The 27,163-nt window shown below is 34.0% G+C and overlaps 1 protein-coding gene across 1 annotated transcript in view; it reads right to left on the reverse strand.

Moving 5' to 3' along the window:
* Positions 1-27,163, reverse strand: part of LRRIQ1 (leucine rich repeats and IQ motif containing 1) — a 207,712-nt gene that overhangs the window by 79,058 nt on the left and 101,491 nt on the right. Inside the window, exons 18-22 of the mRNA XM_082418862.1 lie at positions 26,774-26,893; positions 7,511-7,600; positions 6,739-6,860; positions 6,146-6,241; positions 5,803-5,885 (exon numbers count right to left, since the gene is read on the reverse strand). Coding sequence (XP_082274988.1) covers positions 5,803-5,885; positions 6,146-6,241; positions 6,739-6,860; positions 7,511-7,600; positions 26,774-26,893 — 511 coding nt within the window. The remainder of the gene's footprint in view (positions 1-5,802; positions 5,886-6,145; positions 6,242-6,738; positions 6,861-7,510; positions 7,601-26,773; positions 26,894-27,163) is intronic.

Here is a 27,163-nt window from a genome sequence, read left to right on the forward strand (position 1 = left end):
CCCTCTGCCTCCGTTTTTGTCCAATAATGCTGACTTTGAAATATTACTGTGAGAATTAATGAGATAATGTGTGTAAAGCAGCAAGACATAAGTGTAGGTGCTCAATAAAGGGCAGCTAGTAAGCATATAATTAAAACATAAACAACAATAATATTTCCAACTTACTATATCCTTGGAAAAGATCTTAAATCATTGCTATTTGAATAAGGTGGGACATATAGGAAATAGATAGATGGATCCATAACTGACTTCATTTTATTCAGTATAGCACATGAAATAAAAGCAATGGATCTTGTATAAGTTCTTTGGCACTCCTTTGGGCAAATAACAATCTCTCTATGACTTGATTTCTTAATATGTAAAACATGGATAATGACAGCACTTGCCTCACACTATTATCATGATTAAATAATTTAACACATATAAAATATTTAGAAGAGTTGTCTAGCTCAATTTACTCAATAAAATCATTTTATTCATCAAGAGCACATAAAGAGTGCTACATTTTCAATCTTTGTATTTCAAAACATTCTGATTGCATCACCTTAAACTGATTAAAAACATATTAATTCAAATTGCTAAGGAATAATAATAAGGAATAATGATAAGAAGCAAAAAATATAGTAATTCTAGATGGGAAAAAAATCACTTGATTCTGACAGTACCCAAAAAGACCACCATGAATGATACTACTGTTACCCTCAAAAAATACACAATCAAGTAAGAAAGCCAGGATACAAGGATATTGTAAAGAGCATTACAAAGTCATTTAAATCTACTCCTCAGCAATCATCAATGGCAGGTCAATGTTGTTGTTTTTTAAATTTTTTATCTCCCAGTATGACTTGCTCAGTATCTGGAAAATAGGTTTTAAATACATCTTTATCGTATAGTTAAAGAAACCCATAAGTAAGCTGACTTTCCATTATGTATGTGGCTCTGTACTCAACACTTTCTATCCATTACCTCATTTAAGTAACAATTTTATTTAGGCATTATAATATCCTTAAAATTATTCCATCCCCTGTGCAATCTCTTCACAGTTTCTATAACCCTAATCTTAGCTCACTGGTTTATCTTATTCTCATTAACGACATACGTGAAAATCTGGTTATTATCCATTTTCTGCATGTGCCACGTAGAGCAGTGTTGTCAAATAAGTTTTATGCTAAGATTGAATGACTAGCTATAGTTCATTTTTATAAGGAGTATTATTTACTAATTTAAATTTGCCTTCTCAAATATAAACATATATTTAAATGACTATAAAATACACACAGTTCATACGCATACACAGAGTCAAATGTCTTTAGTGACTTTTAGCTAATCTACTGCTGATTTGGTTAACAGTTATTTATTGAACATCTACCATGGTATTAGGTTCAGGGAATTTGGTGGGGAACAAGTGGAGACTGGGTCCTCCAGGATCTTAGTATTCAAATAAGTTTTCTTATTGTTTTGTTCAGAGCACAACAAAGTAACATTTGATCAAAATTCTTTTAAGTTCCTTTTGGGAATCACTAAGGTAAACAAAATAAATCAGCAATAAACTTCATTTTGTCACAGTTTTGTCTAAGCTGTTCCCTTTTGATCCTTCCTTAACATTTCTTAATTACCTTATCATTTTGCAACCCAATCTCTTTGCTATAGCCCATGAACTGTTTAATTCACTTTAAGAAGTTAGCTTTAATTATTTTCTACCTGGCTTAATTCTTGGCTATAACTAAGTGTTGCTAACACAGTCTCAAGCTTTTTTCTTCATTGAAATAAATTCAGCAAATATTTATTGAATGCTTAACATGTACTTGAAACAGTGCTAGGTGTTACTAACAGCTGCAGGATGATTCTAATCCCTAGTGGTGGCTCTACGTTTATAACAAAATTAACCTTGTCTGCTTCATCCTGATCTTTCTTTCTTCTAACTATGAAATTCGAAATTTGATATGCATAAATATTATAAATGTTGGAAAGCCACGTTATGTCCTCATCCTTATATTCTTAGCCCTTAAACTTCTTACCATTTGCTCTCCACCAAAATCCCTATACTCAAAACCTGTCCTCTCTCAGGAGTGCTCCACATCAAAAGCACTCACTCACTCTCTTTCTCCATCTGGCTCATCTCAGTCTTGCTACCAATTATGCTCACTATCTTTAGGATATTGACCCTCGGGTTTTCAACAACCCAGCAACTCTCACCTTACACATGATGCTCTTCACTGCAGTACTAAACTCTAAACTTCCCTGCTAAATACCAACCCAGATCACCAGATTCTGAAATTACTTCCATGCATGATGCAACAGTAAAAACAAAAAGACAAACAAAAACCCACAAACACAAGACCAGTCATTACTGGCTCACACTTATGTCCATCATGAGGGAAATAGCAATGACTTACTAGGAATAACAACAATTAGAAGCCAAAACCAAACTAAGTAAATCATGGTAACTCCTCACAATTTTAGATTCCATCCTGTGGCTTCTAATTAATTCCTCCTCCCCCTCCCTCTCGCCCTCCTCTCTCTTCTGTTTAAAGCAGATGACCTCATTTATCCTAATGGAAGTCATCAATACTGAGTGTCCTCTGATGGCTGCCCACACTGCTTGCTTTCTCAGCCCCTTGCTTCTTCATTAATCAGCAACCTCAGTGGTATTCTTCCTCTATCTGCAACTTTCTTCAAATAACTAACCCCCTACTTTCTGCCCTATTTTCACTCTCATCTTAAATCAAATATTGTTGACTCATATCCCTTGGCTAAATAACTATATGTACAAGACACAAACAGGAAATATTATTAAGAGCTCGCTACTGAGCAAGTTGCTCTAAGAGCTCGCTACTGAGCAAGTTGCTACTGAGCAAGTTGCTCTATTATTAAGAGCTCGCTACTAAGCAAGTTGCTCTAAGTTTTTCATGGCATGAAATTTGAATTAAAGCTTCCACACTTCGTGCATTTATGACCCACCTCCACGAGGATTAGTGCTTTGTTAGATTTTAGGGATCCCATTTAATTTTCTATTCTCTGACTGCCCCACTTGACACCCTCCCTACCCACACAGAGCTGGTTAGTCTCCAACAGTTTTACGAAAAATGTTGCCCTCTGGTGGCTTGAAATTTTCAACTTGGCAAGTTGTGCATGTAAGATATATACATATATATGCATATTTGAAAATTACTTGTAAATTTTTAAAGTATTTAACAGAATTTAAGTATCTAAAAATCATTTAAATTTATTAGTGAGTAATAAAAGTTTAAAATTATGGCCATTATTTTAGGCAGATTCAAATAAGTTAACAGCATAGCACAAACTGATTGCATTAATACTAGAAAATTCTTTATTCTGTAAGAAGACAGACGGAGTTACTGAGTCTTAAATGATTTGCTCACATATACAAAATGACATAAATTCTACATCATCAACCTACTAAAGATGAAAGTATCATAAATGTAGAGGATCCCACTGATTTTCTTTTTCATCTTTAATCTTACCTTGACTATTTCTATTCTGTGTATATGTTGTGAGGGGGGAGCAGAGAAAAAGAGTGAGGAGGATTTAAAGGTCATCATTAAGTTTTACACTTCAGAATTCAAATTTTTAAAAACTTGCTTTTATTTCATCAATCTAATACTATTTTGATAAAACAGAAGCAAAACAAAAGCTTAATGTAAAGACACAAAACCTCACACAGTAATAAGAATGCAATTTGGTTTACAATCATGTAGTTAGAGTAAATATCCCCATAAAAATTGTACAGTTGTCATTTTGGATTTTTACCTAACAGGTCATGCTTAATGACCACTGTCAAAATGTTAAATTTAAGATGTGGGTGTTAACTTGGATGTCCTTTTTCATTTGTTACCCTACCATGCCCCCTTGTGACAGATAAAAAGAGGTTTAATTTTTGCTTCATAATAATTATGTCTAATTTTTGGCCATTAAAGCAATGATTTTTATGTATGAGCATATATTCCTTATTAAATTTTTTCTAAAAAATATTATTTACTATGCTGATCAATTAAAAATGTACTCAACCTAAAAAAAAACCCCTCAGTTACAAGAATTAGCAAGAAACATCTATATATTTCCAGAGACAGATTCCAACAAGATAAAATTTTCCTTACCTTCACTATCACAGACATTGCAAACACTGTAAGTATCTAAGAAATTAGACCTTGAACTAAATAAATAATAATTATTTGTTGAACGTTGGCTGAATCAGTTCTTAAGCCACTTCTGGTATTTGAACTTGCTCCAGGAGTTTCAGTAACTTTTATTTTTCTCAAAACATTGATTTAAACATTGTTTTTGATACTGTTGAAAATGAGTAGAAAAATATATCAAAGCAATATAACATTATCAAACTACCTCGATTTACTGAATTCCACTTCCCTGGAACTGAGAGTCTCATCATCATTAAGGGTTTGGGGTTGTATTTCCCTGGGAAACCACCACAGAGCCCTGATGAACTTAGTAGGAGTTTACAAGAGTACAGGAGGCATAAAGCAAGTTGACAAACAGAGCACATATTTACATTTTCTCTAAAAATGCTTAAAATTTCAATATTTTAAAATTGACAAACGTTTAGTACACAACAAAAAACATTATAGTTATCTCAAAAAGATAAAAGGGAAAATTAAGATATCACTAATATAATGCCAAAAAAGGAAAGTTGAACATTTAGGAATATAAAACTGAGTCATCAGTAATTTATCCATGGCTAGTAAGTGCTGTGCCAACAAATAACAGTTATTACTTAGAAACCAACAGTATCTTGGTTATTTTTATATCTGCTTTTAAAAATTAAATATACATATTTCTTAGAATTCTATAATTGAACTGATTAAAAAAATTAATAAAGATAAAAATTAATCTGAGTGCTTTTTTGTATGCTGATATAAGCTAGAACTATAGGATAAATATAGATTCCTTGCTCTTCTCAGGAGTAATGTTACTTTTATGGAAACATTTCACTGACATTAAGATCTTTATAAAAGAAACTGATGAGTGAGAGAAACTCAAAACAGATTAAAAAAAAAGTCATGTTGCTTATATTGAGCCTATGAGTCCATGAGTAAATATAAAGTTTTAAGTAAATGCAAAGTTATATGAAATATACAAATAATTTTAAATTGTTTTAATTATGGTTATAAATTCATAACAACCAATTTCTTGCTCTGACATCTATAAACCACTCCACATATTAAGTAATTTTAATAAAATGATTAGAGGTGTCCAAAGAAAGACAAATGATTTGAATAGCCTGGCAAATGGAATAGAAGAAAAGATGCCTTTGAACATTTCACAAGTTCAGCATAATCACAAAAGATATACACTGTGCTCCTTTTCCAAAGTGTCAAGTTGTGAAGTCTTCATAGCTGACATTCATGGAACTGATGAATTTATAGAAATAGTTTACTGAATAATCAAGCAATTTAAAAACACACAAAGGAATAATCACACGAAGCAGACGCTCTTTAGAATCAACATTTGCTGAGATGAACCAGCTTCGAAACCAATTACAGCATAATTCTCAGTGCACAATAGATAGAAAAATCAATAGCCAAGTAGCTAAGAAACAGGGGAAAAGTGAAAATAGCATTTAAGAGTATAATAAATCATTAAATGTAATATCATAATTTTCTCTAAGTTTTCTTGTTCTTTTTTTATGGAATTATTACCTTGGACATTCTCATATCTGTGCATTTCATTTATATTCTCATTAAATACAATTTGCTAAAAAATAGTTTAAAAGATTTTATCTTCAATGTCAGATACATAGTTATGCAAAGATCATTGATTACCCACCTAATTTTTTCCTTAATTTCTTTGATTTCATTTTCTGTGCTCTCTTCAGCATTTGCTGAGCCGTAGAAATATCCTTAAAGCCCCTATTAAAAGATTAAATTTAATAAAGGTAAAAAATCCCCAGACTATATTTATATATGCACTTACATATAAACACACATATCTGAATTATATCATACCAAAACAAATTTGAATTCCCATTTAAGAATCTGTAATTTAACAGAGGTATGGTTTCTTAAAAACTAATAAAGGTATTCTTGAAATCTTGAAAAATATCTGCTTTGGATATTTAAACATTTCTCAATTTCTTAATAGTTTAGTGTAAAACAGACCGACCACATACCATTCTTCTGAAATTTTTTCTTCTTTTTCAGATTTTAGCAAACTCTTTCTGCTGGTCTTTGATTCAGGTGTCCTGGATAAAGTTCTATTTTCTGATCTAGCAATAGGAAAAGACCACACTTAACTGAATCAACACAAGTGTATCAGCACTTTTTAAAACTACAAGCTGTTTATGTTGTCTCAAACTCGGAAATAAAATACATTTAAGTTACAGAAAAACTTTATCTTGAAAAGTAATAAAAGTCTGCCATTAATTTAAAATGTTTACATTTCAATTACTTGAAGCATATTTCAATCCTTTCGTTGAAAGAAACACAGGATTGGAATTTTTATTCTAACCCTTATCTCTACCTATATAGCAGTATTTAAAAGTTCATTTGTTTACAACAGTTAACATTATTTCACTGACACTTAAGTTTTGTATTTGCTTTAATAAACTTACATCACACATTTTACTTACACTGAAAACTCCATAAAATCATTATATTTTTAACAAATTCATACCTCTTTTCATCATCTTACTACTTTTGTAAACAGTATAATATTCTTGTCATTCATTAGAGGTTGATCCTCTAAAAGAGCAATTTAGCTTACCTGCTATTAAAGTGTGTGTGTTCCGATGAAAACAAATTTTCTTTCTCATTATACATCCATGCTTGAGCTGGATGACTTGGTAAATTAAGTGAAGTATCATCAGATTTTAAGGTTCCAGAGAACTTATCAGAAAAAAATGTACATAAGTATAAAATAAATTGAAAAAAATCTAGCATGTATATTGTATTACTTTACATGCATATTACTGAGTAGCCTAAGAAAAACTCATATAAAAATTAAAAATTATAATCAAATGAAATTTATGGAATATACATACAAATGTCCTTTGTTGTAGTCATGAGAGATATGCTTTTGGTATAGTTTGCATATACAGAATGATTAATTGCAAAGATCATGAAAAAAATTTAGAAAACAAAAACTTCAAAGATTATCAAATAAATAACAGATATTGCAGTCCATTGACCTCTGACTGAGAATCTTCAGCTGTTGCCCTTTTAATGCATATTTTTGTATTTTTAAAGTGCTGTCAACTAGTGATTTTATGCAGCTGAACCATATCTTTTTTTTTTTTTTTTTTTTTGCTACTGTGAAATAAAGTGTTGAAAGAAATCCAAAATAAAGAAAAAAATCAGGAGCAAATGAAAGAAAAGCTACATGAAAAATTACATCTGGGGATGAGGAGGAAGTCAGAGGCTTCTAAAAGTAATTGTGTTTTTCAAGTCAATAAATTGTATTATTAATCACTGCAGCAGAGCATAACCTTAAGAAATGAGCAAAGATCGAGCACTAAGAGGTTTCCATGACATGTTACCTTTGGCCAGTGCAGCTGGTTTGGAAGAAGCAGTGTTTGTGAAGGGAAGCGGGCGGAATCTAAAGCAAGCCATTCCTTCTCTAAGGCAGCCTGCACAAATAATAACATTAATGTACATAATTTAGTTTGCATAACTTTTACAAAGATTCTTTTAAATTGTCTTATATACTACACATGTTAAGAAAGTATTTCAGCATTTTTATTTAGAGGAAAATCTGCTACTTGCTCAGTCTTGTGAGATGTTATGTATCTGTTTAATGCAAACATTCTAAAAAATGGGATAAGAGTTTTCATCCCGAAGTGGAATAAAGTAAAGCCTTGAGTACTCACATGCTCTAAAAAATGAGACGTGCAGATTGTTCAGTGTATTTAACTGTTTGAGAACTATGACTCTGAGCCAACTCTAGATGTAACTGAGGGAAATAATCCTTTAGCTCTTTATTATGCAAAATATATTTTCCATCAAACCTCACCATTAAAAATTTATAGTATTTTAACATATTAGTATCAATTTTCTGTAAATACCATCTGTAAGACAGCTTTTATTTAACTTTAGTTCAACATTTCACGAATTTCCTGAATAGATGGAAAAAAGAATTTTGTGGCAATATACAGAACATGGTTCCTGATATTATATTCTCTAGTTCAAGAGTTTGAATGATAAAAATATAAATTTAAATTTTGAAATGATCTTAAGTCACTTCACTCTTCATCTTACAACATCTTTATTCCATTTATGTAATTTCCAAATTTATCATTCTACAATGGAAATATATTAGTTATGTTCGTGTTGTATAATTTAGGGTATAATTATCTAAATTTTATTCACTTGGATTATCTAATATGGTTTAAATAATATTCTGTGGTTCTATAATTGTTTTTGAATCTTTAAGAAAAAAGGATGATCATAATACCAATGAACTTGTTTTTTAAAAGTTTCTAAAATGATCAAACATATTTATGTTTTAAAAACTGGAATGACTATAATCTGAGAAGACCTAAATGCAATTTTCCATTTATACAGCTTAAGTGCTTCTTGACTATCTCTTGAAAAACCATTGGAAAGGCAAGCCTAAGACATCTTGACTACAGGTCAGCAGCGCAATGACAGACCATTACTTACAGCATTTAGTCTTAGGAAACCTTATCAGATTCACGTTATTTGAATATCTATGTAAAAAGGATACAGTTGTGCACCAGTACATTGTCCAGTTCCTTCTAGGCAGAGATCGTTAACATATATATCACAGTTATATACCAGTTATATCTGATTTAAGAATATATATCTGGTTTAAGAAGAGCTATTTAATGCAAAATTGCAAACAGTATGGAGGGCTCAGATTTCTAAAGTCTTTCTTTTGTATGACAAATAAAGGAAAATTCATATTTATGCCAAGAAAGATCAAGGCCCAAGGCATATCAGCTATCATTAAATTAGTATTCTTACTCTGTAAATTGCTAAAATGAAAAGAAGATGTGGAGACAATATTACAAAAGGCAATGTGCCAGAGGATTCTGGGAAGATGGTGGGGTAGGGAGTACCAGGAACCTGTCTCCCAACCTAGACAACAACTAAACTGGCAGAATCTGTCTAGTGTAACCATTTTGGAACTCTAGAGTCTACTGAAGGCTTGTGATGTCCTGGGGAAGACTTGGATAGTAAATTGTGGTTAATTTTGGTAAATGTCAGCCCTTAGCACAGTTGCAGCTATCTATCCTCCATTCCCCAGCCTCAAGGCAGGCAGCTATTCATGTGTTTTAGAAGTACCTTGCACACAGTTTGCAGGAGCCAGGGTGGACAATGAGGACACTGTCTTCCAAAGATTGGAGATCTGTACTCTGACTGTTGAGTGTTGCTTCTGATCTCAGAGGTATAAAGAGGTGAGTGGCACCTCCCTTATTGTTGTAAGACTATTTACCCCACCTACTAAGTGATTTCCAGAGGATTTAAAGGGCAGGTGTTCTTCCCCCAACTCCTCCCCTCTTCATTTTTCTCTTTTTCCTTTTTTGGGAAACAAACACTAAGGACTAGAATATTCATTTTAAAAAAGACTAGGATATTCAAAAGCATCTGCATATATGGGGGAAAGTTAGCACACATGCCCAGGGGAAGGCACAGGCTTAGAAAAGAAATGAGGAGACCTTGAGTTTACAACTCAGGCTGATCCTTGTCACAGACGCAGCCTACAACAATCAAAACAAAAACAAAAACAATAAAAACAAAAGCAAAAAACCTGGCAAACACTGGGGAAGAGAGATAATCTTATTTCCACTGTTACCACATTATTAGATTCAATGTCTAACTTTAAATAAAAATCACAAGGCATACAAAGAAGCAGGAAAATTTACAGCCCACTCAAAGGAAAAAAATCAACCAAAACTATGCCTAAAAAAGACCTCATGGCAGATTTACTAGACAAAGACTTTAAAATAACTGTCTTAAATATGTTCAAAGAACTAAAAGAAGGGAGAAAATGATCTATGAACAAAGTGGAAATATCAATAAAGAGACAGAAAACCTGAAAAGAAACCAAGAAGAAATTTTGAAGTTGAAAAGTACAATAACTGAAAAGAAAAATTCACTAAAATTCGCTGGTAGGATTCACTAGAGGAATCTGCCTCTGAGTAGGCAGATAAAGGAATGAGTGAACTTGAAGATACAGCAATGGAATTATCAAATCTAAAGAACAGAAAGAAAAAAGATTGAATAAAAATGAACAGAACCTAAAGGACCTGTGAGACACCATCAAATGGACCAACATATGCATCATGGGAGTCAGAGGAGAAGAAAGAAAAAAACGGGCAGAGAGAATATTTGAAGAAATAATGACTAAAAGTTTCCCCAATTCAATAACAGACCTGAATATAAACATCCAAGAAGCTCAATGATCTTGAAGTAAGATGAACTCGAAGAGCCCCACACCAAGACACATTATAATCAAACTTTCAAAAGACAAAGACAAAGAGAGAATCTTGAAAGGACCAAGTAAGAAGCAACTTGTCATGTACAAGGAATCCTCAAGATTATCAGCAGATTTCTCATCAGCATCCTTGACATCCAGAAGGCAATGGGCTGATATATTCAAAGTGCTGAAAGAAAAAAAAAACCTGCCAATCAAGAATCCTATATCTGGCAAAACTGTCCTTTGATTTGAGGAAGAAATGAAGACACTCCCAGATAAACAAAAGCTGAGAGAATTCATTACCATTAGATCTGGCCTGAAAAAAATGCTAAAGAGAGTTCTGCAGGTTGATGTGACAGGATACTAGGCAGCAGTTAAAAGGCATATGAAGAAATAAAGATCTCAGTAACTACATGGGAAATTATAAAAGCTAATATTATTGTAACAACAGTTTGTTAACTTCACTTTTTAAGATACTAATACATTTAAAAACAAACAATTCTTAGTTTAAAAGCTAGTATTATTGAAAGTTTGGTTTGTAACTCCACATTTTCTTTTCCATATGATTTAAAATACTAGTCTGTTTAGAGAAATTATTAGTCTATGTTTGGAGCACACAATGTATAAAGATGCAATTTTGTTACATCAACAACTGAAAGGGGTGGAGATGTAGCTATAAAGGAGAATAATTCATGGATGCTACTGAAGTTAAGCTGGTGTAAATGCAAATTAAGGTGTTTATAACATTAGTATATTAAGGGAGAATGAGGAGTTATTGTTTAACAAGTATATAGTTTCAGTTTTGTAAGATAAGAGTTCTGGATATGCATGGTGGTGACAGTAGCACAGCTTTATGAATATACTTAATACCACTGAATGCACACTTAGAAATGGTTAAGATGGTAAATTTTATGTTATGTGTACTTTCCCACAATGAAAAAACTGGAAGAGAAATTTTAAAAGTAATATGCTATCTGAGGAGTGACTGTGGAAAAGGACAAGTAATGCCAGGCAAGGAGTCTGACTTATGCACTAGTTTTTATATAAACAAACAACTTTTTTTTCTTAAACACCTGCCAAACCACCTCTTTTTATACTCTCTGGGACTCCAGCTGTTTTCTTTCTGCAGCAGGACAAGGTCCCACAAAGCACAGTGATTTCTTTGCTGTATCATATAGATGGTGATGGAGGTTTCTTCCTTGGAAAAGCTACATGAAGTTTGAGGGAAAAAATTAGTTCTTTAAATTGATATCTAAAAGTGCAGAAAACTTTGAAAATACTTTTTCTTGGTTTTTAATATAAGGTCACAAACTTTTGTTAGATTCCAGAACAATTCTTTTTTTTTTTAATTAATTTTTTTTTGGAGTATGGTTGCTTTACAATGTTGTGTTAGTTGATTCCAGAACCACTGTCTCTTAGAAATTTCTAGAGACATAAATAGAAGGTTTAATATAAAATGCTAAAGCTACTTTCAGTAATTACATAATCTCAACCAAAAAGGTTACCAAGACTACTGATTTATATGAGTTCAAGCTTATTAATATCAACTATATTTGGCAGTACCTAGTATGTTGAGGAAAAAAATCTCAAATGTCAGGAGGAATTGGCCAAGATTATAAATATACTACTGTTTAAAAAAATGAATATTAATATATCATGCTTACTACTGGACATTTATACAAATTTCAATTATTGCTTAAGAAAACCTTCTGTTAACTTACAACTGAGAATTTGGAAAGCTTTCTGTTTATTAGAAGACTATTATCAAATTTACTTACACATTAAAAATAAACTTGAACTTAGATAAATTTGTAACTGTGTACTCACAATTGAATATTTGAACAGATATACATATATCTGACTTTTTATCAGAGAAGAAATTATTATTCTATAATCCAACTTTGAGAGACTAGGAAATAAGGCTATCAGAAGAGCCGGGAATAACATTCATGTTTATTTGCATATGTATGTACAAAATTTTTCATACCAACTAATATAATCCTTTCATTTGACATATGAAACTAGAATCAGATTCGCTGTAAGCCACAAGTTAGTTAGAGTTGAACAGGTCCTAGAAATTCTAAAAGCCATGTCTTGGTCTCGTTTTTATTCTTCACCATCCTCAACTCTGAGCCCCAACACTTTCCTCCTCTTCTATCCAAGTTGCCTCATGCCATTTTCAAAAGAATTCTTTCTAATACTTCTTGATAACTTATGTAGCACCTCAGAATCCTTACAGTTTGGAAATTTGGCCCATTATGAATCTCAAATCTCACTTTCTAAGCCCTCTCTTCATTCTCAACTTTTGATACATCTTCAGGTTATCTATCAGCTAAGTTTGGCCATATAACTGTGGCCCTTGAAATTCGTCTGTATAATTTTTCAGTTTTCTGGACCATTGGAGCCTGACAGTTATGTGCCTTTCATCACAAAAGGTACTCAACAATGAGCTGATAGTCTGACTTCACCACTCTCACTTCCTTCTGTCCACATACCTAAATAAGGCAATTTGGTCAGTTAATGTGGCTGTCCCCAGAAAGGGATCATACCCTTGCAGCTACTTCCTAGGTAATGATTATGAAAAAATACATGGAGGATAATACAGTTCTATTTTGACAACTCTGGATTCTCTCCTGATCATTCCTGGGCATGAAACGTATTTCCTTTCCCTAATAGGATGTCTCAGGCCAGCGAGATTGACACATCCTCAGGGTGCAGCCTGGATGTTTTCCCCACTCCCATTCTCAGTCATCCTATGGGGCTGACAAATGCCACCTGGAAGGTGTCCTGGTCATAGATCACCTTCAAACATTTAAGGAAACACCATTATGGCCCTGGAAAGCATTCAAGTCAGCTTCAATTCACTGGCTAGGGTTGTTTTAGATGGCAGAACTGCCTTCGACTTCCTCCTTGCGGGCCCAAAAAGAGTCTGTAATAGCTAATACTTGCAGCTGTACCTGGATTAAAGCCTCAAGTCTAGTGGGAAGGTCAATATAGAAACTTAAAGAGGAAATGCCTGGGGTATTGATAGTATCCTTCATTAAATGTATCATGAGGATAACCTAATGGATTTTGTCCTAGCCCTTCAGATTATTCAGAGTAGCCACTGGAGTGGGTACTTGTGGGAAAATTTGCCATGTACACATGAAGGGTACATATTGTTGGGAGATAATTTTCCATAGGTCTCTAACATTTCTTCATGACTTATGACATCTTTTGTTCTGGACTATCTTTCCAAGGATGTTACTATAGCTAATAGACTTGGAAGATATAGTCTTTGAGTGATTCCCTCTGGAGCAGAAGGCAAAATTTGTTTGCTGTCTCGTATAAGAAAATAACTACTTCCTCTGGAGCACAGGATGAACAGGTTTGCTAGCAGCCTTTTATAAAATATAGGGTTTCCTAAGCTTTCGGATTCCTAAGGGGGAATTCCTGCCTATGTAACCTGGGGGCAAAGGGAATAGATAAAAACATGAGGCTTCTGCTGCCTGAGGTGACAAGTAATGTCTCATTTCTTCTGCCAGCATCCATGAAAGTGTGGCAGCCTAACTTGTTAGACTGCATGCAGGATACAACCTCAGATCCCTCACAGTTCTTGGTACTTAAAAAATTAAGGTAAACTATGCTTAATAAAAACTAAAACAAAGTGATCTTTGTTATCAGTGTCCCCTTGGTTAACCATTTGTAAAATGAAAACACATTTCAGAGAGGCAACAAACCAATATAAAGACTTCATGGCAGATTGATCCAGGCTTTTTGTTTGAGGCTAATTTATTAAGACAATTTTATATTTACTTCTTTTATAGCTGAAAATATTCAAATATATTTCTGACATCTCCTAAACTTGGGGCCATGTTATATCTGTCTATGTACCTACCCTAGCACCAAGCACGGTACCTACCATACTGTAAACATTCAGTATTTGTTGGCTGGGAAGGAAAATATAAGTTTGAATACATGTATATCACTACAACTCTCTTGTGATAAATCTTAAAGAAAAGTATAGACTATACCAAAGGCAACTATTGTTATGACCTAAATAAGTGATAAAAGGAAAGTCCTGGTTAGATATGTCTTACAGTTGTATAGAAGAAAGTAAGAGAAAGAAAGAATAAAAAATATAGGGACACTTTTGTAATTTGATTATGTCATCTGAAGTTGTAAGATGATTTTAAAATAAAGTGATGGCCATAAAAAAAGGAGTAAAAAAAAGTCAAAGGAAGGCAAAGTAATAATACCTTCTTAATTGGTATTTAGCTTTAATTCTTAGCTCCCCTAAACTATAATCTCTGTATTACAAACAAATTCATCCATTTAAAACAAATAATACATTTAACTCCTTTGCTCAAAACCCAATAATAATGTTCTATCACATTTGAAATAAAATTCAAAGTTCTTGACTTCATATCATAGGCTTTATGTGAACCGTTCCCTGACCATTTTTCTGTTTCTTCCCTATCTCTGGCTATTCTCCACTACTAATCAGTTCTACTTACTGTGAATTTTCTGTTTCTTTAGTATACTAAAAAAGTTCCTGTTTCAAGGCTTCCATACTTGCCCTCCACTTAGCCCAGTGCCATATTACCCAATGGCTATCCCTTCACTTTATTTTCACATCTCTATAAAAATATTTCACTTCATGTAGGCCTCCCATGATTGTCCAATCAGATTCTATGCTCTATCTCTTAACCTTCCTTATAAAAAATTTTATAGCAATTTTCAATATCTTACAGTATTCTGTATATTTATATATTTATTCACTGTCTGTCACCTTAAGTGAATGTAAGGTCACTGAGGTCAGGGATTTTATCTCTTTTGTTCACTGTGGTGAGAACAATGTCTGAAACACTTAAAATAATCACTGACTTGAAATATTTATAAACATTTCATTTTGGACATTTTATTCTGGTATAGCTTTAATTAGAATTAAGATTCGCCTGAGAACAACTATAAATATTGGATTAAAAAAGGAGCTGAAGGTACTCAAGAACAATTGAAGCTGTCAAGACTCAAAAAGCTAAGATCCCAGAGAGTAGAGTCTCATGCGGATGTGAACCCTGTATTTCCTGCCACATTTTCCCTCAGGGAAAGCCCCAATTTTATTAACAGGAAAGAGAAGCCAAGCAGAAATCTAAGGCCTACTTGTAGCAGTTTCACTGGAATGAAGAGACAGAGGTTAAAGTGTAGGGATGCCAAGGCAGTTGGGATTGAAGGACCAAGATCCCTGAGAGGAGAGAACCACTGAAATGTGAGTTCAAAGTCATATATAAAATAAACCCTTCATATGTTTGCAAATTCCAAGTAGTATGTGTGTTGGAGAGATACCTAGACTCAAAGTGCAATAGCAATAGCTGGCGTGCTAAAAAGCTAAGAAGAAATTTCTTTAGTCATTTGATGCTATGGAGAAAGAGATTAGAATTCAGGAAAAAACAAGGTGAAGGTAACCTGGTAAATATTCCACTCTCAGTTTAGACATTATATTGGCTCAACCCTAAGAGAAACCAGAAGTAGACCAGCCCTAACAAAGCTTAAAAATAAGCCTCAAAAGGATCTCTGTCTATATAATATCTGCCTGTCAGAACAAAATTAAATCTTCTTTAGAGAAATAAAACATCTTCCAGTGTCTTTATAATTTTTACATATATGTCTGATACTTAATCAATGACTAAATGCTAATAGAGAGAATTGGCTGACTCAAAATATTGGGTTGGCCAAAAGGTTTGTCTGTTTTATTCCATAAGATGGCTCTAGTAGTGCTTAGTTGTCTTAACTTCATTTGAAACAATTTTGTTAGACTGTATTGTGACAGCTGTCATATTAGCGTGCATTAAAAAAAAAAATCAAAATTGGTGAATTTTTGTGTAGCCATTTAATATTGAAGATGAAAAAAAAGCAACATTTTTGGCATGTTATGCTTTATTATTTAAAGAAATGTAAAAACACAACTGAAACGCAAAAAATGATTTGTGTAGTGTATGGAGAAGGTGCTGTGACTGATCGAACGTGTCAAAAGTGGTTTGCAAAGTTTCATGCTGGAGATTTCTCCCTAGATGATGCTCCACGGTTGGATAGACCAGTTGAAGTTGATAGCGATCAAACTGAGACATTAATTGAGAACAATCAATGTTATACCACATGAGAGATGGCCAACAAACTCAAAATATCCAAATCAAGCGTTTAAAATCATTTGCACCAGCTTCGTTATGTTAATAGCATTGATGTTTGGGTTCCACGTAAGTTAAGTGAAAAAAACCTTCTTGACCATTTTTCCGCATGCGATTCTCTACTTAAACATAATGAAAATGTTCCTTTTTTTTTTTTTTTAATTATTTACTTATTTATTTATTTTTGGCTGTGTTGGATCTTCGTTTCTGTGCGAGGGCTTTCTCTAGTTGCGGCAAGCGGGGGCCACTCTTCATCGCGGTGCATGGGCCTTCTCACTATCGCAGCCTCTCTTGTTGTGGAGCACAGGCTCCAGACGCGCAGGCTCAGTAGTTGTGGCTCACGGGCCCAGTTGCTGCGCGGCATGTGGGATCCTCCCAGACCAGGGCTCGAACCCGTGTACCCTGCATTGGCAGGCAGACTCTCAACCACTGTGCCATCAGGGAAGCCCAAAATGTTCCATTTTTAAAACAAATTGTGTCAGGTGATGAAAAGTGGATACTGTATAATAATGTGGAAGGGAAGAGATTGTGGGGCATGCGAAATGAACTACCACCAACCACACCAAAGGCCAGTCTTCATCCAAAGAAGGTGATGTTGTGTATATGATGGGATTGGAAGGGAGTCTTCTATTATGAGCTCGTTTCAAAAAAACCAGACAATTAATTCCAACAAGTACTACTCCCAATTAGACCAACTGGAAGCAGCACTCGACAAAAAGCCTCCAGAATTAGTCAACAGAAAATGCATAATCTTCCATCAGGATAATGTGAGACCACATATTACTTTGATGACCAGGCAAAAACTGTTACAGCTTGGCTGGGAAGTTCTGATTCATCTGCCATATTCACCAGACATTGCACCTTTGCATTTCCATTTATTTCAGTCTTTACAAAATTCTCTTAATGTAAAAAAATTTAATTCCCTGGAAGACTGTAAAAGGCACCTGGAACAGTTCTTTGCTCAAAAAGATAAAAAGTTTTGGGAAAATGGAATTGTGAAGTTGCCTGAAAAATGGTAGAAGGTAGTGGAACAAAAGGGTGAATACGTTGTTCAATAAAGTTCTCGGTGAAAACAAAAAATGTGTCCTCTATTTTTACTTAAAATCCGAAGGCACTTTTTGGTCAACCCAATACAAGAGATAAATTGTCAATAGAAATAAACCTACAAGTGATCCAGATGTTGCAATTAACTGAGAAAACTTTGAATATACCATGCTCAGTATGTTCAAGAAAGTATAGGAAATGATAGAAAACTTCAATATATAACTAGAATTTACAACAAATAATCAAGTAGAAATTCCAGAACTAAAAAATAGAATAACTGAAATTAGGAATTTAATACATAGGCTAAAAATGATTAGATAACTTAAGAGAGATGATCAGTGAACTACAAGATGGGTCAGTAGGAAACATGCAAATTAAAACACAGAAGTAAAAAAAGAAAACAATTCAGAAAAGAGTCTAAGAGACACATGAGAAATGGTAAGGGATTCTAACATATGTGTTTTTGGAGCTACTTTATCTCAGAGAAGAGAGATAATGAAAAAGATTAAATATTTGAAATACCTCTGGCCAAGCAATTTCCAAAACTGATGAAAGACATCAACCACAGATTCGAGAAGCCACATAACCTCCCCCACTCCAAGCAGAGTACATACAAAGAAAACCACACCCATGCTGAAAAACAAATACAGGGAATGAAACTTAAAAGTAGTCTGGGGATTAAGAGTTGGAAAGAAGTATCTTCAAAGAAGAAAAAATAAGACTTATTACTGACTTTTCAATAGAATCTATGAAAGCCAGAAGATAATAAATATGGCATCTTCAAACACCAAAAGCCTACCTGGAATTCTATATCTAAAGAAGATATCCTTCAAAGTTTTAAGTAAAAGAAATTTTCAAGCAATCAAAAACTGACCTGAACTAAAATAAATATTAAAGAAAGTCCTTAAGGTAAAAGAAAATGATGGAAGCATGATAATGCAGGAAGGAATGAAGTGCATAGAAAGAGGTAACCATAAATTAACAAGCTAACGTGAGAAAAAAAGGAAAAACAAAAATACCTGATTAAAGGGAAAACAAGGTAATAAAGAAGCAAAAAAGGAACACAGAACTAACAGGACAAATGGAACACAAACAGAAAGATGATATATATAAACCTAATTATACTCTCAATTGAAATAAATTTAAAGTCTGAATACATTAATAAAAAATCAAAATGGAAAATAAAAATAAGCAAAATCCAACTATATATTCTTATAAGAGTCACAGTTTCAATATAAAAGCAACAGAGAGGTTTAATGGGAATGTTTAGGAAAACATATATAATAAAATTACCAGTCAAAAGAAAGTTGCTGTAAGTATGAAAATATCAGAGGGAATGGCCAATAAGGCAATTAGTTAAAGAGGGAAATTAGAGTTAAAGAGTGAAATTTTATCATTATAAAAGCGTCAATAATACAATGACTTAACTATTCTAAACGTGTATACCCTAATAACATACCCTCAAAGTATGAGGCCAAATTTGACAGAACTAAAAACTGATTTAGAGAAACCCACAATCTGAAGAAGAGATTTTAACATTCTTCTGTCAATAACTGATAGAAACCTCCCCAAATCACTAAAAATAAGGATTCATTTAAACACAATTAACAAACTTGAAGTAATTGAGATTTTAGTAACCATAACACCTGCAAAATGCACATTCCTTTCAAGTGCACATTGAACATTATCCCAAATAGATTATGTGCTAAGACAAATTTTTAAGAAACAAATAATATCAATCTTACATCAAACTCTTCCAGAAAATAGAAACATAGGAAACACTTCCTAATCAAATATAAGGTCAACACAACCTTGATACTAAAATCTGAAGAGTTTTACATGAAACAACATTTACGGGCACAACTTCTTCTAGAATATAAATGCAAAAATCCTAAACAAAATATTAGCAGATCAAATTCAGAGATATATAAAAAGATAATGTATTATAGCTAAGTTGGTTTATTCTAGGAATACAAGGTTTAATTTTTAAAAATCAATGTTATAGGCATAAAAAGTATCTGATAAAATCCAAATCATATATAGAATCATCAACATCATCATCATATTAACCTTTTAGAAAGGTAAGAAAATACTAAGGAGGGTAACTCAATCAAATATAGAGTTTCTACAAGAAACATGTATTAAACATCTGACTTCATGGTGGAAAGCTTTCACCCTGAGACCAGGAGCTAGCAAAAGAGGCCTGCTAAAACCACCACTATTTAACATTTTACTGAAGGTAGTAGTCAGGACAATAAAGCAAGAAAAATAAATAAGAGGCACAAGAAAAAAAATCTCTGCTCTTATGGGCAGAGATTTTAAGTGGCTTAAATAAATGATGAGATATTCTATGTTCATGAATTTAAAAATGTAATATTCTAAAAATATCAGTTCTCCCAAATTGATTTATAGATTTCTTGCAATCTTAGAGAAAATATTAACATTTATTGTGCAAATTGACAGGATGGTTCTAAAACTTGTACATTAATGAAATGGATCAACGGTAGCAACAGCAGTTCTTTCTTGAAGAAGAACAAAGTTGGAGCTCTTATAAGACTAGATAACAAAATTTATTATAAATTATACAGAAATTGAAGTAGTGATATAAGAATAAACAACAGAATGATGAGAAAAATTAAGAGAACCCATGCACACATTTTCCTGAATTTAAATAAAGCATTCACTGTAATCCATTGTGAAAAGTATGGTCTAAACAACAAATGGTTGTGGGTCAACAAAATAACCAAATGTGTATGTTTGGAGGGGAACTTGACCCCTTATTAACATTGCAGGCAAAATTTAATTCCAGATGCACCACAGACTTAAATGCTGAGAGTTAAGATAATAAAGTTTCTAGAATATGTTAATGACCTGAGTAAGCAAAGATTTCTTATATGTCACAACTAAAAACTTTTGTTTTTAATTTAAAACAAAAACATTCTGTTCATCAAACTAAACCATAAAGAGAGAAAAAAAGGGAAATCCCAGAATTTAGGGAATATATTTGCATGGAAAAACAGAGAAGTATTTAGATTATATAAAGCACTCCTACAAGCCAATAAGAAAAGAGATGTAAAACCCAACTTAAAAAAGCACAAAGGACCAGTCCGTCCCGTCAGGAAACTTGCACAAGCTTCTTAGATAGTCTCATCCACCAGAGGACAGACAGCAGAAGCAAGAAGAACTACAATCCTGCAGCCTGTGGAACAAAAACCACTTTCACAGAAAGATAGACAAGATGAAAAGGCAGAGGGCTATGTACCAGATGAAGGAACAAGATAAAACCCCAGAAAAACAACTAAATGAAGTGGAGATAGGCAACCTTCCAAAAAAGAATTCAGAATAATGAGAGTGAAGATGATCCAGAACCTCAGAAAAAGTATGGAGGCAAAGATCGAGAAGATGCAAGAAATGTTTAACAAAGACCTAGAAGAATTAAAGAACAAACAAACAGAGATGAACAATACAATAACTGAAATGAAAACTACACTAGAAGGAATCAATAGCAGAATAACTGAGGCAGAAGAACGGATAAGTGACCTGGAAGACAGAATGGTGGAATTCACGGCTGCGGAACAGAATAAAGAAAAAAGAATGAAAAGAAATGAAGACAGCCTAAGAGACTTCGGGGACAACATTAAACACAACAACATTCGCATTATAGGGGTCCCAGAAGGAGAAGAGAGAAAGGACCAGAGAAAATATTTGAAGAGATTATAGTTGAAAACTTCCCTAACATGGGAAAGGAAATAGCCACCCAAGTCCAGGAAGCGCAGCGAGTCCCATACAGGATAAACTCAAGGAGAAACACGCTGAGACACACAGTAATCAAATTGGCAAAAATTAAAGACAAAGAAAAATTATTGAAAGCAGCAAAGGAAAAACGACTAATAATATACAAGGGAACTCCCATAAGGTTAACAGCTGATTTCTCAGCAGAAACTCTACAAGCCAGAAGGGAGTGGCGTGATATACTTAAAGTGATGAAAGGGAGGAACCTACAACCAAGATTACTCTACCCAGCAAGGATCTCATTCAGATCCGATGGAGAAATCAAGAGCTTTACAGACAAGCAAAAGCTAAGAGGATTCAGCACGACCAAACCAGCTCTACAACAAATGCTAAAGGAACTTCTCTAAGTGGGAAACACAGAAGAAAAGGACCTACAAAAAAAACCCCATAACAATTAAGAAAATGGTCATAGTAACATACATATGGATAATTACCTTAAACGTGAATGGATTAAATGCTACAACCAAAAGACACACACTTGCTGAACGGATACAAAAACAAGACCCATATATATTCTGTCTACAAGAGACCCACTTCAGACCTAGGGACACATACAGACTGAAAGTGAGGGGATGGAAAAAGATATTCCATGCAAATGGAAATCAAAAGAAAGCTGGAGTAGCAATACTCATATCAAATAAAATCGACTTTAAAATAAAGAATATTACAAGAGACAAGGAAGGACATTACATAATGATCAAGGGATTAACCCAAGATGAAGATATAACAATTATAAATATATATGCACCCAACATAGGAGTACCTCAATACATAAGGTAATTGCTAACAGCTATAAAAGGGGAAATCGACAGTAACACAGTAATGGTGGGGGAGTTTAACACCTCACTTACAACAATGGACATATAACCCAAAATGAAAATAAATAAGGAAACAGAAACTTTAAATGACACAATAGACCAGATAGATTTAACTGATATTTATAGAACATACAAAGCATCCTAAGAGGCTACTACAAGCAAACTATGCCAATAAAATGGACAACCTGGAAGAAATGGACAAATTCTAAGAAAGGTATAAGCTTCCAAGACTGAAGCAGGAAGAAATAGAAAACATGAACAGACCAATTACAAGTAATGAAATTGAAACTGTGATTAAAAATCTTCCAACAAACAAAAGTACAGGACGAGATGGCTTCAAAGGTGAATTCCATCAAACATTTAGAGAAGAGCTAACAACCATCCTTCTCAAACTCTTCCAAAAATCTGTAGAGGAAGGAACACTCCCAAACTCATTCTATGAGGTCACCATCACCCTGATACCAAAACCAGACAAAGATACTACAAAAAAAGAAAATTACAGACCGAAATCACTGATGAATATAAATGCAAAAATCCTCAACAAAATACTAGCAAACAGAATCCAACAACACATTAAAAGGATCATACACCACAATCAAGTGGGATTTATCCCAGGGATGCAAGGATTCTCCAATATACGCAAATCAATCAATGTGGTACACCATATTAACAAATTGAAGAATAAAAACCATATGATCATCTCAATAGATGCAGAAAAAGCTTTTGACAAAATTCAACACCCATTTATGATAAAAACTCTCCAGAAAGTGGGCATAGAGGGAACCTACCGCAACATAATAAAGGCCATATAAGACAAACCCACAGCAAACATCATTCTCAATGGTGAAAAACTGAAAGCATTTCCTCTAAGATCAGGAACAAGACAAGGTTGTTCACACTCACCACTATTATTCAACATAGTTTTGGAAGTCCTAGCCATGGCAATCAGAGAAGAAAAAGAAATAAAAGGAATACAAACTGGAAAAGAAGAAGTAAAACTGTCATTGTTTGCAGACGACATGATACTATACATAGAGAATCCTAAAGATGCTACCAGAAAACTACTAGAGCTAATCAATGACTTTGGTAAAGTAGCAGGATACAAAATTAATGCACAGAAATCTCTTGCATTCGTACACACTAATGATGAAAAATCTGAAAGAGAAATTAAGGAAACACTCCCATATACCATTGCAACAAAAAGAATAAAATACCTAGGAATAAACCTACCTAGGGAGACAAAAGGCCTGTATGCAGAAAACTGTAAGACACTGATGAAAGAAATTAAAGATGATACCAACAGATGGAGAGATATACCATGTTCTTGGATTGGAAGAATCAATATTGTGAAAATGACTATACTACCCAAAGCAATCTACAGATTCAATGCAATCCCTATCAAATTACCAATGGCATTTTTTACAGAACTAGAACAAAAAATCTTAAAATTTGTTTGGAGACACAAAAGACCCCGAATAGCCAAAGCAGTCTTGAGGGGAAAAAAACGGAGCAGGAGGAATCAGACTCCCTGACTTCAGACTATACTACAAAGCTACAATAATCAAGACAATATAGTACTGGCACAAAAACAGAAACATAGATCAATGGAACAACATAGAAAGCCCAGAGATAAACCCACGCAGCTATGGTCAACTAATCTATGACAAAGGAGGCAAGGATATACAATGGAGAAAAGACAGTCTCTTCAATAACTGGTGCTCGGAGAACTGGACAGCTACATGTAAAACAATGAAATTAGAACACTCCCTAACACCATACACAAAAATAAACTCAAAATGGATTAGAGACCTAAATGTAAGTCCGGACACTATAAAATTCTTAGAGGAAAACTTAGAAAGAACACTCTTTGACATAAATCACAGCAAGATCTTTTTTGATCCACCTCCTAGATTAATGGAAATAAAAACAAAAATAAACAAATGGGACCTAATGAAACTTAAAAGCTTTTGCACAGCAAAGGAAACCATAAACAAGACAAAAAGACAACCCTCAGAATGGGAGAAAATATTTGCAAATGAATCAACGGACAAAGGATTAATCTCCAAAATATATAAACAGCTCATGAAGCTCAATATTAAAGAAACAAACAACCCAATCCAAAAATGGGCAGAAGACCTAAATAGACATTTCTCCAGAGAAGACATACAGATGGCCAAGAAGCACATGAAAAGCTGCTCAACAGCACTAATTATTAGAGAAATGCAAATCAAAACTACAATGAGGTATCACCTCACACCAGTTAGAATGGGCATCCTCAGAAAATCTACAAACAACAAATGCTGGAGAGAGTGTGAAGAAAAGGGAACCCTCTTGCACTGTTGGTGGGAATGTAAATTGATACAGCCACTATGAAGAACAGTATGGAGGGTCCTTAAAAAACTAAAAATAGAATTACCATATGACCCAACAATCCCACTACTGGGCATATACCCAGAGAAAACCGTAATTCAAAAAGACACATGCACCCCTATGTTCATTGCAGCACTATTTACAATAGCCAGGACATGGAAACAACCTAAATGCCCATCGACAGATGAATGGATAAAGAAGATGTGGTACATATGTACAATGGAGTATTACTCAGCCATAAAAAGGAATGAAACTGAGTCATTTGTAGAGACTTGGATGGATCTAGAGACTGTCATACAGAGTGAAGTAAGTCAGAAAGAGAAAAACAAGTATCGTATATTAACGCATATATGTGGAACGTAGAAAAATGGTACAGATGAGCCAGTTTGCAGGGCATAATTTGAGACACAGATGCAGAGAACAAACGTATGGATACCAAGGGGTAAAGTGGCGGGGTGGGGGGAGCGGGGGTGGTGGTGTGATGAATTGGGCGATTGGGATTGACATGTATACACTGATATGTATAAAATTGACGACTAATAAGAACCTGCTGTATAAAAAAATAAATAAAATTAAATTTTAAAAAAAGCACAAACACTTGATCATGTCATAAAAGTAGATATCCAAATGGCCAGTAAGCATATGAAAAGGTATTCAACATTATTAGTTAGGAGAGAAATGCAAATTAAAACAACTAGATTCCACTACAAACCTACTGGATTGGGAAAAAAAAGACATGAAAATACAAAGTGTTGGTGAGGATAAATCTCCTCTGAAACTCTCATATTCTGCTGATGGGACTGTAAATTGATACAATCACTTTGGAATACTGTTAGGCGCTAGCTACTAAAAATAGGTAAACGTTATGACTCAGAAATTCAGTTCCTAAAAGAAATGTGAACATGCACATCAAAAAGCATGTACAAGAATGTTCATAGCTGGCCTTCCCTGGTGGCACAGTGGTTAAGAATCCACCTGCCAATGCAGGGGACACGGGTTCAATCCCTAGTCTGGGAAAATCCCACATGCCTCAGGGCAACTAAGCCCTTGCACCACAATGACTGAACCTGCGCTCTAGGGCCCGTGAGCCACAACTACCTGAGCCTGCGTGCTGCAACTACTGCAGCCCACACACCTAGAGCCCGTGCTCTGAGATGAGAAGCCACCACAGTGAGAAGCCTGCGCACCACAGCAAAGAGTAGCCCCCACTCGACGCAACCAGAGAAAACCCGCGCACAGCAACGAAGACCCAACGCAGCCAAAAATAAATAAATAAATAAATTTATTTTTTAAAAAAAATGTTCATAGCGTCTTTAGTCATAATAGGCAACACTAGAAATAACTCAGTAACAAATAATCCACCAATAGTAGAACAGACTTTTAAAAATTGGTATATTCAAATCATAGATTAAAAGTAGTATATTCAAAATAATGGTATATATACAGCTACATTCAACCACATAGGTATATCTCACAGACATAATATTATGTGAAAAAAGAGCACATATTGGATGATTCCACTTATTTGGAAGTTCAGAAATAGGCAAAACTAATCTATGATGATGGAGGTATGAATACTATGAAGGCATGAGAAGTCTTCTGGGGATAGTCATATGTCCTCTACCTTAATCTGAGTGGTAGTTATGTGGGTTTAACTGTCTAGAGAAGAGGAAACAGAATAAGCAAGACTAAGGACGTAAAAGGTATGGTAAGAGGGCGCTCAATGTGGTTAGAGCATGTGGACGCCACAGGTGGGAAGTGGTAAATATGTCTGTAGAGTTTGCTGTCTTATTGTTGAATACTTGAATAACTATTTAAGGAAGCTGTCCTCATTTTGCTAGGCAACAAAGAGCTACTAAAATTTGTTGAACAGGGCATAAATAAGCTCAGAGTTATATTTAATGAAGAATAATTGATAAAACATTGTGTAAATCTGGTTGAAGAATACACACGAATTCTTGTAAATATTCCATGACCACACTTACACACTGTACAAGCTTGTATCATAAATGAAGATGTTAAAATATTAGAAGCATACTTTTTCAAGTGCAACTTGAAAACAATCTATAACACAGTGTTAAAAGGATGAAAACCTTAGAAAAATGTTTAGCTCCAAAATAGTATACTAAAATATTTTAAGACCAATATCTATATGTTATAGTTGGCACTTACTTCATCAAATGTAAAATCTTCTAAATCTATTTCTTCATATTCTTCTTCAGATTCTTCATTCTTAATAGCCTCTAGAGCTGTTGTCAGTTTCTTTCGCAAAAGAAAGCCCTTCCAAACTGCCTAAACAAAAATTTAAAGCATGTTATACAAGGTTATAGATCAAACTCCAAACCAGATTCTCTGTGTTATCCCATTAGGAAGATAAAACATCTTAGACCTTAGTTTAATGGCTCAATAATCTGTTTTTTGAACTTTATGTGACATTTAAAACTGGAAGATAAATTAAATGACTGCTTGTGTCTAAAGCTCTGAATCTCAGGAGATTTTCCTTGTGGTAAGCAGAAAAGAATCTTTAAAACTCCCTCAACTGCACATGTAGGTCAACCAATC

This window comes from Balaenoptera physalus, assembly GCF_965194825.1.
Source record: "Balaenoptera physalus genome assembly, chromosome: 13".
NCBI lineage: Eukaryota > Metazoa > Chordata > Mammalia > Artiodactyla > Balaenopteridae > Balaenoptera > Balaenoptera physalus.